This window comes from Hylobates moloch, unplaced genomic scaffold (assembly GCF_009828535.3).
Source record: "Hylobates moloch isolate HMO894 unplaced genomic scaffold, HMol_V3 SCAFFOLD_19, whole genome shotgun sequence".
In the NCBI taxonomy this organism is placed as follows: domain Eukaryota; kingdom Metazoa; phylum Chordata; class Mammalia; order Primates; family Hylobatidae; genus Hylobates; species Hylobates moloch.
This window is the reverse complement of record NW_026652294.1, coordinates 15012987-15024971: the sequence shown is the minus strand read 5'-3', so window position 1 is coordinate 15024971 and position 11985 is coordinate 15012987. Positions and strand designations below refer to the sequence as shown.

General features: G+C 53.5%; 1 protein-coding gene across 1 annotated transcript; it reads left to right on the top strand.

Annotated features, from left to right (window-relative positions):
• Positions 1-240: 240 nt before the first annotated feature.
• Positions 241-4756, top strand: LGALS1 (galectin 1). The gene is made up of 4 exons (XM_032139952.2): positions 241-326; positions 1596-1675; positions 3123-3294; positions 4557-4756. The coding sequence occupies exons 1-4, from the start codon at positions 318-320 to the stop codon at positions 4701-4703; spliced, it is 408 nt and encodes a 135-aa protein (XP_031995843.1). The 5' UTR covers positions 241-317; the 3' UTR covers positions 4704-4756.
• The last annotated feature ends 7229 nt before the right edge of the window (positions 4757-11985 follow it).

Genomic DNA, 11985 nt, shown 5'->3' with positions numbered 1-11985 from the left:
GTGGGGGTGGGGAGAGGTGGAGAGGGATGAAGGAGACTAGGAGGTGGAGCTTGGACTCTGGCCGGGGATGGGGGGGCGGCAGCTCGCCACTCTGATTGGTCACCTCTGCTCCAGAACTGGCTTCAAAATTCCACAGACTCCGCCCCCGGTGGCCCCCAGCCCTGTCCTGACTTGCAATTGGCTGAACTTTCAGGGGGTGGGGCTCACCCGGTCCGGTCCAGTTAAAAGGGTGGGAGCGTCCAGGGGCCCATCTCTCTCGGGTGGAGTCTTCTGACAGCTGGTGCGCCCGTCCCGGGAACATCCTCCTGGCCCCAATCATGGCTTGTGTGAGTGTGGGGACCCCACCCCAAGGTCCAGGGGACAGGGCAGGAGCTGATGGCCAGAGGAGAGCTGGGCAGATCAGGAGCAGGTTCTAGCCCCAGCTGTGTGGCCTGGAACCAGTGTCTTCTCTTTTCTGGACCTCAGTGGCCACATCTGTAAAATGGGGGTGGGTGCCATGGTCCCTCAAGGCCTTCTCTGCATTGATAATTGTCTGGATTCCTTCAGGGTCTGAAAGCACAGTTATTTCTGCCCAGGGTTGACATTCTGCAGCTCTCTGAGAAGTGAGCGTGAGAAGGGTGTGGCCAACTGGGGGACACCCAGGCCACTATCCCTTTCCCCCTTCTCCACCCCAAAGAGCCTCCTGTCCCTTCCCCCCTGCAGCTGTCCCAATCACCAGGCCAGGGCAGAGTCACCCTCTGCTCCGGAGAACGCTGAAAAGTCGCCAGGACCCGAGACAGGCTGCCCAGGATTGGCCTTTCTAGGTTGGGGGTGGAGGGTGGTTGTGTCCAGGCTGGTGGCGGGAGGGCGGGGGAAATTCCCTTCCACCACCCCCAAGCTGGGAAGTTGGGGTGGCAGGGAGGTGAGAATCTTCCTCGGGCCCCAGGGAAAGGGTTCAAGTTTCTGGCCGAAGAAACCACTCAAACCAGTTAACTCTTGCCCACCCACTCGGGGTGCCAGGGAACAGCAGTGCCCAGCAGTTTGCTCAATCTTGTTAACCCTGAGCCAGCCCAGCCACAGCCCGACTGCAGGGCTATTCTCCCTAATGCAGAGAGGCCGTGTTCTTCAGGGTCTCCTCGCTAGCCCCTGGGCCTCTTTGCAGAGAGGGGCTTGAAGGAGAATAGTGGGGTCGCCCCTAGCCACTTCCTCTCCAGCAGAGGGGCCGACCCCTCCGTTCAATGTGACCGTGGGCCAATTGTCGGCCCCTCCCCAGCCTGATCCTTTCCATCTGTGATGGGACAGAGCACCCCATCTCCCAAGTCACTCTTGAGTCCAAAATTCCCAAGCCAATCTGCAAAATCTTCTAGAGCCCGTCTTCCAGAACCTTCACGTTACAGATTGAAGCCAACCCCGGTGGGAATAGGGACTTTCCCAGGACCACATAGAGAATCAGAGGCTGGAAATCACAGCCCAATCCTTTCCCCAGGATTCCCCTTGGCTTGGTCAGAGGATGCCGGGCGGGAACAACCCCACTCCCACCCCCAGCCACCCCCGGACACTTCGGGCAGTGGAGGCCTTGTCCCCTAACCCGGCTGGGCCGGGGCTTGTCTGTGCAGGGTCTGGTCGCCAGCAACATGAATCTCAAACCTGGAGAGTGCCTTCGAGTGCGAGGCGAGGTGGCCCCTGACGCCAAGAGGTGAGAGTTGAAGTCGGGGTGGTGGGCGGCAGGGACAGGGGCTTGGTCCAGCAGGGAGGGCGTGGCCGGCCCAGCCCACGTCTCCTCCCTGGCCGGGAGCGGGTTAACGGCCAGCCGCCGATGCTGCGTTTTCTGGGTGACTCACTTCCCCCGCAGGGTCTGGGCGCCCCCACCGTTGCCGCCCCCTCCCCCGCTCCCTCCCTGCTGTAGCCTGTTAAACTAAACCAGCTGCAGCCTCGTCATCTATAATACCTTGACTCCCCCGCCCCCACCCCTTTCCGGCCTGGGCGGGACCTGTCGCTGGGGAGGGCGGGGAGAGGAGTGAGGCGGGTGTCACGGCCGCCTTCCCCCTGAGTCCCTCCTTCCTGCGTCTGGTCATTCATTCACTGGCTCAGTCCGGTCCTTCTTCCTTCGTTTCTCTTTCACTCAGCCGGCTGCCTTATTTTCTCGGCAGTTAGGTGGCCTTGGACCAGTCAACCAACGTCACCTAGCCTCAGTTTGTTAGAAAAACAAGGGGGGGAGGTGGTTGTGTGGAGGAAGTGAGATGCGGATGGCGCAGTGACGATGAGGAGGATGAGGATCAGCTGATATTGTTAAGAACCGCACACTTCTCATGCACTAATTTCATTTCAACCAAACCCTCAGAGGCAGGTATTGCTATTATTACCACTCAACAAATGTATTATTTTATTTATTTATTATTTTATTATTTTATTTATTATTTTATTATTTTATTTATTTATTTTTTGAGACGGAGTCTCACCCTGTTGCCCAGGCTGGAGTGCAATGGCGTGATCTCGGCTCAACACAACCTCCGCCTCCCGGGTTCAAACGATTCTCCGGCCTCAGCCTCCTGAGTAGCTGGGATTACAGGTGCCCACCACCACACCCAGCTAATTTATGTACTTTTAGTAGAGACGGGGTTTCACCATGTTGGCCAGGCTAGTCCCGAACTCCTGACCTCATGATCCGCCCGCCTTGGCCTCCCAAAGTGCTGGGGTTACAGGCGTGAGCCACCGTGCCCGGGAGTAGTAGTAGTATTATTTGTTAATTTGCCCCATAATTACTAAGCATCTCCTTCTGGTGTGCCCCACTTGTGCTGGGCACCGGGAATACAGAGATGTACCAGACAGGACGGGAGGTCACCATCTGGAGGGAGTCTCTGACCTTGACCAAAAGGGCTAGGACGCTAATGACTTCAAGAATCAAGCAAGCCCTCCTGTGCAGCCCCCATTGTACAGATGAGCAAACAGGGGAAGAGGGGCAGGGACTAGCTCACACTCACACAGTAAGCAGGTGGCAGGGCCAGAGCTAGAATCCAGGTTTCTTATCTCCGTTAGTGAGTTCTTCCAGCAAGGTGCGTTCATGGGATACTGAGTGACAGATTAGTCAGTCAGTGGGGCTGGAGCTGGCCGAGGTGGCCTCATGCCCACCCGTTACCCCCCAGCTTCGTGCTGAACCTGGGCAAAGACAGCAACAACTTGTGCCTGCACTTCAACCCTCGCTTCAACGCCCACGGCGACGCCAACACCATCGTGTGCAACAGCAAGGACGGCGGGGCCTGGGGGACCGAGCAGCGGGAGGCTGCCTTTCCCTTCCAGCCTGGAAGTATCGCAGAGGTGGGCTGCAGACCGGAACCGAGGACCAGGGACAGGGGCTGGGTGGGCTGGGGCGGGGCTGGGTTAGTGACTAGAGACCTTGGCCCTGCCTGCTCTTTCCCCTCCTCTTCCCTCCCTTCCTGTGTGATGGCCAGTGTCTGCCCCTCTTTGAACCTCAGTGGTTGACTAGAATAAAACAAAGGGGAAAAAAAAAAAAGGCTGGGCTCGGTGGCTAATGCCTGTAATTCCAGCACTTTGGGAGGCCGAGGCGGGTGGATCACCTGAGGTCGGGAGTTCGAGACCAGCCTGACCAACATGGAGAAACCCCGTCTCTACTAAAAATACAAACAATTAGCCAGGTGTGGTGGCGCATGCCTGTAATCCCAGCTACTTGGGAGGCTGAGGCAGGAGAACTGGCTGAACCCGGGAGGTGGAGGTTGCAGTGAGCCGAGATTGTACCACTGCACTCCAGCCTGGCCAACAAGAGCAAAACTCTGTCTCAAAAAAAAAAAAAAAAAAAAAAAAAAAAAATTAGCTAGTGTGGTGGCTCATGCCTGTAATCCCGGCACTTTGGGAGGCCAAAGTGGGTGGATCATCTGAGGTCAGGAGTTCAAGACCAGCCTGACCAACATGGTGAAACCCCGTCTCTATGAAAAAATACAAAAATTAGCTAGGCGTGGTGGCACACAACTATAGTCCCAGCTACTTGGGAGGCTGAGACAGGAGAATCACTTGAACCTGGGAGGCGGAGGTTGCAGTGAGCCAAGATTACACCATTGTACTCCAGCCTGGGTGACAGAGGAGACTCCGTCTCAAAAAAAAAAAAAAATCTGTTATGGGATTAGAGTAAAAAGAAAGAAAAAAATATTATAAAGGCCGGGCGCGGTGGCTCACGCTTGTAATCCCAGCACTTTGGGAGGCGGAGGCGGGCGGATCACGAGGTCAGGAGATCGAGACCACGGTGAAACCCCGTCTCTACTAAAAATACAAAAAATTAGCCGGGCGTGGTGGCGGGCGCCTGTAGTCCCAGCTACTCGGAGAGGCTGAGGCAGGAGAATGGCATGAACCCGGGAGGCGGAGCTTGCAGCGAGCAGAGATCGCGCCACTGCACTCCAGCCTGGGTGAGAGAGCGAGACTCCGTCTCAAAAAAAAAAAAAAAATATTATAAATGCACCTCCTCAGGCTCAGCCACAAACTGGGGCTGTGTCAGGGCCACATGAGGAACGGGTTCTGGAAGGGCCCATGGCCTGTGGGCCCAGCTCACTGCTGTCCTCTACCCCCAGGTGTGCATCACCTTCGACCAGGCCGACCTGACCATCAAGCTGCCAGATGGATACGAATTCAAGTTCCCCAACCGCCTCAACTTGGAGGCCATCAACTACATGGCAGCTGACGGTGACTTCAAGATCAAGTGTGTGGCCTTTGACTGAAATCAGCCAGTCCATGGCCCCCAATAAAGGCAGCTGCCTCTGCTCCCTCTGAACCAGCCTCTTGTGTGTATGTGTACGTGTGTGCGTGTGCGTGTGCGTGTGTGTGTATGTGTGTGCGTGTGTGTGTGTGTGTGTGTGTGAGGGGTCCCCACCTCCAGGCCTGCCCCCTTCCTTCATTTCCATTCACTTTGTCCACGGGTACCTCCTCAGTTCCAATGATGTCTTCCGCTGGGTCCCCCAGATGAAGCACAGAGAGTTTGGCACACAGTAGGAGGGTCAGTGACCACTGAATAAAAATCAGTCCCTGCCCTGAAACTGCTTTTAGCCTAGTGGGCCCTAGCACACAGCAGATGCTCAAAGGATGTTGCATAAATGACATCAAGGGGGAAAGAGGCAAGGACAGACCAACTCGTTTGTGGTGATGGGGCAGAAGACAGGGAGGTGGAGGGAAGAATACGAGACCCCTCTCATTTGCCGTCATGAGCTAGAAAGAGATTTGGAGTCAGACAACGGGCTGCCAGCTATGTGGCCTTGTGCATGTTAACTGACCTGAGCCTCAGCTTATTCCTTTATAACAAGGGGGATAACGCAAACAGCCTATCAAAGAGTTGTTCCAAAGACCAGTCGCTTCTTGGCCTTCTGGCTGAGATCAAGTGTAGATTAAATGAGGTGTTGCATGAAAGAAGCCAAGTTCAATACCTGGCATATGGTAAATGCTCAGTGGATAGTGGTTTCCCATACCTCGTGCACGGCTTTTTTTTTTTTTAGAGATGGGGTCTTGCTATGTTGCCCAGGCTGGAGTGCAGTGGTTGTTCACAGGCATGATCATGGCATACTGCAGCCTCAAAGTCCTGGGCTCAGGCAATAGTCCTGCCTCAGCCTTCTGAGTAGCTGGGACCACAGGTGTGCATCACTGCACCCAGATCCCTGCACCACTTTTTTTTTTTTTTTTTTGAGACAGAGTCTCGCTCTGTCGCCCAGGCTGGAGTGCAGTGGCGCAATCTCGGCTCACTGCAAGCTCCGCCTCCCGGGTTCACGCCATTCTCCTGCCTCAGCCTCTCCGAGTAGCTGGGACTACAGGCGCCCGCCACCACGCCCGGCTAATTTTTTGTATTTTTAGTAGAGACAGGGTTTCATCGTGGTCTCGATCTCCTGACCTCGTGATCGGCCCGCCTTGGCCTCCCAAAGTGCTGGGATTACAAGCGTGAGCCACCGCGCCCGGCCCCTGCACCACTTTTGAGGTGCTATTACTCCAATTGAAGGGGAAGAAATGGGCTCTGATTGATGAAATGACTCCCGGATCTGTACCAGGCCCAGCTGAGCCTGCAGGGCTGCCCAGGAATCCTGGCTTTGTGGGCTCAGGCCATGCACCCCACTTTGCTAGATTGTATGGGGAACCAAAGGACTAGTCTGGAAGCCGCCGGCTCTCATTCCTGGGCAGACGCCCCCACCCAACAACGGACTTGGGTGATGACCCTGGCACCCCATTGCCAGCCCCTGTTTCCGTGGTAGGAAGAGCTGGGGTTGGGGGCTACGTCAGCCTCTGCACAGAACCAAGAGGTAAAAGCCAGCCGACATGAGGCCCAGCCTCCAGACTCCCGCAGCCTCCTCCTTGGGGTACGGAGTAGGGGTGACTCACTCAACCTGACATGAGGTCTCCATGAGCCTGTTCTCTCCTGCTTTCCAAAGACGGCGTCTCCTCCAAGACCAGTCCAGGCCGTTACCCTGGAGGGTAATGCTTAACCCAACCCCATCAAACCCACCCATCACAACTGATGGGGCCTGAGTGGACTGCTGGGGTGCCCCGCAGACTGACCACTTCCCTGCACCTTTTCCTTCCTGCTTGCTGCTGCGGTCAGATCTTCGCAGGGCCCCTACCTCCCTGGGAACCAGCTGCAGGAACTGAGCCAAAGTTCAGAAGGTTAGAATCAGAACATCATTAGGCTCCCCCCATAACCCCAAGGCACAGTCTCCTGAGGCATGGTGCGTGGGTGGGGGGGTCTTGGCAAATCTCACTTTTTAGGGCAACTGGCACCAGCTGTGAGTAGATCTCTTATACACTCAGTCTCAGTTTCCTCATCCATAAAATGAGACCCATGTTGGGTGGATGATTTCCATCTCAGTGGGTGCCCTGGGACCTGGGTGGGAGCCGGGGGCATATACCTCTCTATGAGAGGTCAAAGAGGATGGAACACACATGCTGAGAACTCCCATGAGCCAATCTCCAGGCTCTCCTGGGGCTCCCAGGTGGCCACCCAGAAACAGCTTCAGAAGCCTGGCTGTAGATAGAGTGCCCTCTGCTGGACATCGGAGAACACGTCCCCCAGGCTGCCCTGCCTGGTCCTCAGTTCACCCACACTGATTCTCCCCTACACTGGCTGACACTCACAAGACCCTAGGACTGGAGCCACAACCGGGCAGAGAAAAGTCCTGGGGCAGGTAAGAGAGGCCACTGGGTGTGGAGGAAGGAAGCCCGGCTTGGCGTCAGACAGACCTGTGTTTAAACCTCAGCTCTGTGGCTGTGTGCCCTTGGACCAGTTATTCAACGTCTCTGAACCTCAGTTTCCTCATCTGGCAAACTTTGTTAAGACTGCACTAGTTGGCCAGGCACGCTGGCTCACGCCTGTAATCCCAGCACTTTGGGAGGCCGAGGTGGGTGGATGACCTAAGGTCAGGAGTTCGAGACCAGCACGGGCAACATGGTGAAACCCCGTCTCTACTAAAAATACAAAAATTAGGCCAGGCATGGTGGCTCACATCTGTAATCCCAGCACTTTGGGAGGCCGAGGCTGGTGGATCATCTGAGGTTGGGAGTTCGAGACCAGCCTGACCAACATGGAGCAACCCCGTCTCTACTAAAAATACAAAAAATTAGCTGGACGTGGTGGTGAATGCCTGTAATCCCAGCTACTTAGGAGGTTGAGGCAGGAGGCAGGAGAATCGCGTGAACCTGGGAGGCGGAGGTTGCAGTGAGCCGACATCATGTCATTGCAGTTCAACCTGGGCAACAAGAGCAAAACTCCATTTCAAAAAAAAAAAAATTAGCCGGGCACAGTGGCACATGCCTGTAATCCCAGCTACTCGGGAGGCTGAGGCAGGAGAATCGCTTGAGCCCGGGAGGCAGAGGTTGCAGCAAGCCAATATTGCGCCATTGCTCTCCAGCCTGGGTGACAGAGCGAGACTCCATCTCAAAAAAAAAAAAAAAAAAGACTGCACTAGTATTGGCTGGGTGTGGTGGCTCACACCGGTAATCCCAGCACTTTGGGAAGCTGAGGCAGGAGGTTCATTTGAGGTCAGAAGTTTGAGACCACCCTGGCCAACAAGTGAAACCCCGTCTTTACTAAAAATACAAAAATTAGCCGGGCATGGTGGTGCATGCCTGTAGTCCCAGCTACTGTGGAGGCTGAGGCAGGAAAATCACTTGATCCTGGGAAGAGGAGGTTGCAGTGAACCGAGATCACGCCACTGCATTCCAGCCTGGGTGACACAGCAAGACTCCGTCTCAAAAAAAAACAAACAAACAAACAAAAAAAACAAAAAAAAAGCTTGCTTGCTTGCTTGCTTCCCTCCTTCCTTCCTTCCTTTCTTTTTTTGAGACGGTCTCCCTCTGTTGCCCAGGCTGGAGTGCAGCGGCATGATCTCGGCTCACTGCAGCCTCCCTGACTTGGACTCCCATGATTCTCCTACCTGCCGAGTACCTGGGATTGCAGGCGCACACCACCACACCTGGCTGGTTTTTGTGTTTTTGGTGGAGACGAGGTTTCGCTGTGTTTGCCGGGCTGGTCTCCAACTCCTGACCTCGAGTGATCTGCCTGCCTCGGCCTCCCGAAGTGCTGGGATTACAGACAGAGTCTCACTCAATGCTCAGTGTTGCCCAGGCTGGAGTGTAGTGGCGTGATCCCGGCTCGCTACAACCTCCACCTCCCAGCCGCCTGCCTTAGCCTCCCAAAGTGCTAAGATTACAGCCTCTGCCCAGCCGCCACCCCGTCTGGGAAGTGAGGAGCGCCTCTGCCTGGCCTCTGTGCAACCTTCCAAGTGTGAAGTGACAGCCTTCGTTGTAGAATGAATGAAGACACTGGCACTGATTATATAACACCTTAGCAGCTATCTCAAGTAGTTGATGGTGGAGGTATTGGAATTATAGAAGAAAGCAAACACGCAAATTTGACTAAAGGCGATTTTGTGACTTCTTTTTTTTTTTTTTTTTTGAGACAGAATCTTGCTCTTTTGCCCAGGCCGGAGTGCAGTGGCACTATCTCGGCTCACTGTAAGCTCCGCCTCCCAGGTTCACACCATTTTCCTGCCTCAGCCTCCCCAGTAGCTGGGACTACAGGCACCCGCCACCACACCCAGCTAATTTTTTGTATTTTTTTTAGTAGAGACGGGGTTTCACCGTGTTAGCCAGGATGGTCTCGATCTCCTGACCTCGTGATCGGCCCGCCTCGGCCTCCCAAAGTGCTGGGATTACAGGCGTGAGCCACCGCGCCCAGCCGATTTTGTGACTTCTATCTATTGGCCCTGGCAAACCAAGGTTATTCTGGATGGAAATAGCCTTGAAAAGGTGATATATATATATGAACATATCTGATTCTTTTTCCCCGTATAATTCTTACTTTGTGCGTTTGATATTCAGTTGTGTTTGTAATCACGGAAAAATAAAATTAAAAAAAAGAAATCACCATAAAAATGGGCAACCAGCAGCCCTCGGGCTGCTCTGTCTATGGAATAGCCATTCTTTATTCCTTTACTTTCTTAATAAACTTGCTTTCCCTTTAAAAAAAAAGAAAAAAGATTAGCTGAGGTGATGTATAGAAATGCATGGTGCCTAGCACGCAATAGGGGCTCGGTGAGTGTTGGTTCCCTTCACCCCTTTTAAGGCTCAGTGTGTTCCAAGGGCCTAGGAAACTAGGTCCAGATAAGTTAAGTCAATCTCTGTCCTTAGGCCACCTGCACCCCACCCTCAGCACCTGTTCTTGCCTGTGTGACCTCAGACAAGTGACTGCACCTCTCTGAGCCTCAGTTTCCTCCTCAGTAAAATGTGGATTGTACCTCAAAAGCGATCACTATAAGCCAGGCACAGTGGTGGGCACCTGTGGTTCCAGCTACTCCTGAAGCTGAATGGGGAGGATGGCTTGATCCCAGGAGTTTGAGACCAGCTTGGGCAACATAGTGAGACCCTCATCTCTATAAATAAATAAATAATAAAATAAATAATCTAAAGAGAGTAAACAGCTAAATAAATGTCAGCTGCTCTTGTTACTATTTTTCCTCATTAAGTTTATCATCACTTCTTTTCTTATTGTTTTTGTTTTTTGTTTTGAGACAGAGTTTTGCTCTTTTGACCAGGCTAGAGTGAAGTGGCGGGATCACGGCTCACTGCAAACTCTGTCTCCTGGGTTCAAGTGATTCTCCTGCTTCAGCCTCTCGAGTTGCTGGGATTATAGGCATGCACCACCACACCTGGCTAATTGTCATATTTTTAGTAGAGATGGGGTTTCATCATGTTGGTCAGGCTGGTCTGGAACTCTGAACCTCAATCGATCCACCCACCTCGGCCTCCCAAAATGCTAGGATTACACGCATGAGCCATTGCGCCTGGCCTGTTTTTTTTTTTTTTTTTTTTTTTTTTCAGAGATGGGATCTCATTCTGTCGCCCAGGCTGGAATACAGTGGCATGATCACAACTCAATGCAGCCTCAAACTTCTGTGCTTGAGTGATCCTCCCACCTCAGCCTCCCAAGTCACTGGACTATATGTCACCACGCCTGGCTAATTTCTAATTTTTTGTAGAGACAGGGTCTTACTATGTTGCCCTACTGTCTGTCGCCAGGCTGGAGTGCAGTGGCACGATCTCGGATCACTGCAACCCTCCCGGGTTCAAGTGACTCTTCTGCCTCAGCCTCCCAAGTAGCTGGGACTACAGGCGTGTGCCACCACACCCAGCTAATTTTTGTATTTTTAGTAGTCACAGGGTTTCACCATGTTGGCCAGGATGGTCTCAATCTCTTGACCTCGTGATCCGCCTGCCTCAGTCTTCCAAAGTGCTGGGATTACAGGCGTGAGCCACCATGCCCGGCCTGAGCCTTCACTTTTCATCTCCAACCACTCTGGGTGAGAGTGGAGCCCTGGTAAACCAGGCAGGTCGAAGCCTGGGACTGGAAGGAGACAGACTAGCTGCAGAAGGTGACTCTCTGGGCACCTTCAGCCAGGGTGATGCCTCTACCCAGGAGGGTGCCAAGGGTGGCTTTAAGGCACTGCCACTAAGGGGCAGAAGCAGCTGGTCAGAGGTGCAGTCCAGCACCCTAAAGGAGCCCCCTGCATTGCTCTGGGCCACAGAACTGAAAGACCAGGCCTGCAGTTTAAGGGTAACTTCTGGCCGGGCGCGGTGGCTCACTTCTGGCCGGGCGCGGTGGCTCACTCCTGTAATCCCAGCACTAAGGGAGGCCGAGGCAGGCGGATCACCTGTGGTCAGGAGTTCGAGACCAGCCTGACCAACACGGAGAAACCCTGTCTCTACTAAAAATACAAAATTAGCCAGGCGTGGTGGCACATGCCTATAATCCCAGCTACTAGGGAGGCTGAGGCAGGAGAATCGCTTGAACCTGGGAGGCGGAGGTTGCGGTGAGCCAAGATCGTGCCATTGCACTCCAGCCTGGGCAACAAGTGTGAAACTCCATCTCAAAAAAATAAGGTAACTTCCTCTCAGGATCCCACACAGATTTCCCCAAGCAAAGGAGCTGTATGGAATGAATTCAGCATTCTGGAGTGCTGCACTTACTGCCTGCCTCTTTCCAAAACTCACAGTCAGGATACAAAGATTAGTTGGCCGTGGTGGCAGGTGCCAGTAATCCTAGCTACTCAGGAGGCTGAGGCAGGAGAATCGCTTGAACCTGGGAGGCGGAGACTGCAGTGAGCCGAGATCACAACACTGCACTCCAGCCTGGGTGACAAGAGCGAAACTCTGTCTCAGAAAAAAAAAAAAAAAAAAAAAAAAGCGGATGAAGGATGCTGGCATACAATCCAAGTGACTAAAAATTCCCTTCAGACGTCGTTTCACAGAAGTCTTTCACAACCATGCCCTCATTCTCAGTCGAAGATGTTATTACACACTCATTCCACCTTTGGGCAAAGTGAGGCACAAAAAGGGAGGATGGCTTGTGCAGAAAACACGTGTATGCGCGCCTTATGTTATACAAACTTTACATAACTCACTTCCTCACAATCACAGCTGTCAAAGTTTAGTCCACGGACCAGCAGCATTAGCATCACCTGAGAACTTGCT

Coding starts and splice junctions, on each gene's coding strand:
- LGALS1 (XM_032139952.2), top strand. Junction 1,676..3,122: donor GTGGCCCCTGACGCCAAGAG/GTGAGAGTTGAA, acceptor GTTACCCCCCAG/CTTCGTGCTGAACCTGGGCA. Junction 3,295..4,556: donor AGCCTGGAAGTATCGCAGAG/GTGGGCTGCAGA, acceptor CTCTACCCCCAG/GTGTGCATCACCTTCGACCA.